This window comes from Nanorana parkeri, unplaced genomic scaffold (genome assembly GCF_000935625.1).
Source record: "Nanorana parkeri isolate BGI_ZX_2015 unplaced genomic scaffold, ASM93562v1 scaffold911, whole genome shotgun sequence".
NCBI classification, from domain to species: Eukaryota; Metazoa; Chordata; class Amphibia; order Anura; family Dicroglossidae; genus Nanorana; species Nanorana parkeri.
This window is the reverse complement of record NW_017307179.1, coordinates 393762-397306: the sequence shown is the minus strand read 5'-3', so window position 1 is coordinate 397306 and position 3545 is coordinate 393762. Positions and strand designations below refer to the sequence as shown.

General features: G+C 54.0%; 1 protein-coding gene across 1 annotated transcript in view; it reads right to left on the bottom strand.

The window, feature by feature from the left end:
• The window catches only part of RAB25 (RAB25, member RAS oncogene family), a 9486-nt gene extending 6136 nt beyond the window's left edge, over positions 1–3350 (bottom strand). The window contains exons 1-2 of the mRNA XM_018566058.1: positions 3263–3350; positions 211–406 (exon numbers count right to left, since the gene is read on the bottom strand). Of these exons, the coding sequence (XP_018421560.1) occupies positions 211–406; positions 3263–3302 (236 nt within the window). The 5' untranslated portion in view covers positions 3303–3350. The remainder of the gene's footprint in view (positions 1–210; positions 407–3262) is intronic.
• Positions 3351–3545: the final 195 nt, after the last annotated feature.

The window sequence follows — 3545 nt, the reverse complement described above, 5'->3', positions numbered from 1 at the left end:
TCTTAGGTTGTCACCAGATCAGGAATTGGGGGGAATCTTCCTGGTGACAACTGTCTAAGAAGGGATTTCCACGCCAGGAAATAAGAGGGATCTCCCCATTGTGACACGGACATGGGTGGGGTGGGGGGTGTATCGGTTACAGTGAGTGTCGCCATGGAAACCCTTCCCACGTGTACAGGTCAATCAATCAAATACGAGCTTTGCACTTACGCGGAGGTGATGGCTCTGTAGCGCTCCAGCCCGGCCGTGTCCCAGATCTGCGCCTTCACCAGGTGCCCGTCCAGGGTCAGCGTGCGCGTGGAGAACTCCACCCCGATGGTGGTGCGGCTGTCGTGGTTGAACTCATTCCGGGTGAAGCGGGAGAGGAGGTTGGTCTTGCCCACTCCGGACTCGCCAATCAAAACCACTGCGGAGGAGGAGGGGGGAGGGGAATATTAGAAAAAAACCCGCTGTTTTTAACGCGTGTCAAAACCTGCGCCGCTCCGATCGCCGATAATTATTTCCGGCCAATCAAATCTTTTCATTCAGAATTCAAAGTAACATTTTTCTTTCCTTAAATATGAAACATTGTATCCTAATATTGCGCAATTCCCTCTTCCTCCAGCAGGTGGAGCCCTCGGCCCCTTTCACCCCGTATTGCAGCCTCTCCTGTGTAGAATATGTGTTCACGGAGCCCAATAGCTCAGGATGAAATATACACACGCCAATGAATGAGTCAGAGCAGAAGCTCCTCCCCCCTCCCTCATTATGACTATGTCTGAGGTTTCAATTAGAGACAGAGTGCCTGAAAGGAGATGACAACATCATCTGTTACTGGTCTTGTCTCCGCCCCCTCCTGTAATAAAGACTGCTCACTGCTGTTCTCTCTCCTTGTGCAGGGTGACTGGTCTTGTCTCCGCCCCCTCCTGTAATAAAAACCACTCACTGCTGTTCTCTCTCCTTGTGCAGGGTGACTGGTCTTGTCCCCGCCCCCTCCTGTAATAAAGACCGCTCACTGCTACTCTCTCTCCTTGTGCAGGGTGACTGGTCTTGTCCCCGCCCCCCCCTGTAAAAAAAACCGCTCACTGCTATTCTCTCCCTTGTGCAGGGTGACTGGTCTTGTCTCCGCCCCCTCCTGTAATAAAAACTGCTCACTCTTGCTCTCTCCCTTGTGCAGGGTGACTGGTCTTGTCTCCGCCCCCTCCTGTAATAAAAACTGCTCACTCTTGCTCTCTCCCTTGTGCAGGGTGACTGGTCTTGTCCCCGCCCCCTCCTGTAATAAAAACTGCTCACTGTTGCTCTCTCCCTTGTGCAGGGTGACTGGTCTTGTCTCCGCCGCCTCCTGTAATAAAGACCGGTCACTGCTGTTCTCTCTCCTTGTGCAGGGTGACTGGTCTTGTCTCCGCCCCCCCCCTGTAATAAAAACTGCTCACTGCTGTTCTCTCTCCTTGTGCAGGGTGACTGGTCTTGTCTCCGCCCCTTCCTGTAATAGGGATCAGGGACGCACAATGTGGATTTCTATCCTTTGTTGCCATTGGTCGGAGTTGGGCTTTAGGGATCGGCGGGCAGATAGAGGTCTGGGAGATGTTATCCGGCAGATTTTATGGCCGAGTTTGTCGGTAAATACTCCCTGAGATAAGGATCGTCGGCGCGCTGACGTTGAGGGCTGAAAGTTCAGAGCTGGTTACAGGGTAACCTCACCTCTCTCTCTCTATGCAAGTCTACCAGTCACGTCTGACTCATTGAAAACAATGCAGCTGTGGATCAGGGAGGTCGGCCAGCCCATACAATGCGGCAACAGGCTGACAAATCTCTCCGGCGTGGCCGTCGGCGTTTCCCAAGGAGACCAGTAAGCCGTTCCCAGTCATTACTGGGCGAGCCCTCGCAGTACAAACAGACCCGAGCTAGGCGTGTGCGAAGCGAGGCAAAGATCACAGAGCCACGCCGGGCCCCAGGAATGAACAAGCGGCTGGGCGTAGCCGCATTCTTTCCTGAACCTTGCTCTGCGTCGCTTCAGGTGGGGGGGTGTTCTGTAGTCCCGTCTTTGGGTGACAACGCTGCTTCTCCATTCGGTGCAGCGAGTGAGCGTTGTCACCCGAGGACAGGAAGTGTGTCGCTGGCGGGATCACCAGGTGTGTTTAGATACGCATTGGGTTTCAAGTGAATCCAAAGCCGAAACTTTCGAGGAAATGGGAGGAAGTTGATGTTCCGTTGGGGGAGAATTCCCTCACTTCCTGTCCCAGCGGCACAACAGGAAGTGAAAGGAAATGAGGGTGAATCCTGTTGTCACCGGAAAGCCAGTTGTCACCGGAATGTGTCCCCTATTGGAAGATTGCCCCTCACCCCATCCCATGGGAGCTGAGCTGACCCATTGGCTGATTACCTCTTGTCCGTGGTTGCAGGTAGATGTCCAATCCCCTTATTTTGCCCCAGTCACTATATCTGCCCCCCCCCCTCCCCCCTCTCTGCAGGTCACTCTGAAGATTATCTGCCCCGAGGACGGTTGGCAGCGCCCGTGGTCTATAAACGCGCATGCCCCGGCAGGAGCCAATCGCAGATCCGCATACCGGTTCTCTTATCTCCAACCGCGACCCATCGATGACAAGTGGGCACGGCCCGGGCCCGGATGTATGCAATCAGGAGTCAATGCCCTTAAAGGGGCAATAAGATCCCTTAAAGGGGCAATAAGATCTCTAAAGGGGCAATAAGATCCCCTAAAGGGGTCATAAGGTCCCTTAAAGGGGCAATAAGGTCCCGTAAATGGGCAATAAGGTCCCTTAAAGGGGCAATAAGGTCCCTGAAAGGGGCAATAAGGTCCCTGAAAGGGGCAATAAGGTCCCTTGAAGGGGCAATAAGGTCCCTTAAAGGGGCAATAAGGTCCCGTAAAAGGGCAATAAGGTCCCGTAAATGGGCAATAAGAACCCGTAAAGGGGCAATAAGGTCCCTTAAAGGGGCAACAAGGTCCCGTAAATGGGCAATAAGAACCCGTAAAGGGGCAATAAGAACCCGTAAAGGGGCAATAAGGTCCCTTAAGAGGGCAATAGGATCCCTAAAAGATCTAGGTCGCTAAGGATAAATAAAGTCCCTTAAAGGAGCAATACGATCCTGTAAAGGGGCAATAAGGTCCCTGAAAGAGGCAATAAGGTCCCTTAAAGGGGCAATAAGGTCCCTTAAAGAGGCAATAAGGTCCTGTAAAGGGGCACTAAGATCAGAAAGGACCTCACCACATACACGTTATCCGGGCTCCCGGGTGGGGGTGTCTCCTCTCAGGGAGCGGACTCACCTTTGAACACAAAGTTGTACTCGTCCTCTTCCGATTTCATGGCGGTGGCCGTCACATGGGCTCCCTGGTCGGTGTCGGTGGCTCGGGGTATTAGCTGTGGCGGGCCGTGTCGGGGTGGCAGGTAGGAGAGGAGATCCCTGGCATAGCTGGGCCCCCCGGTGGAGTGTCTTTGCGGAAGGTGGGGACAGGTGCAGCGAGGTGACTCAGTGGGCGTTGCGGAGCTTCCGTTGGGTTGGGTCAGGTGTCACCTTTCAGGCTCGACAGGTAAAGGCGGACCCCCCCC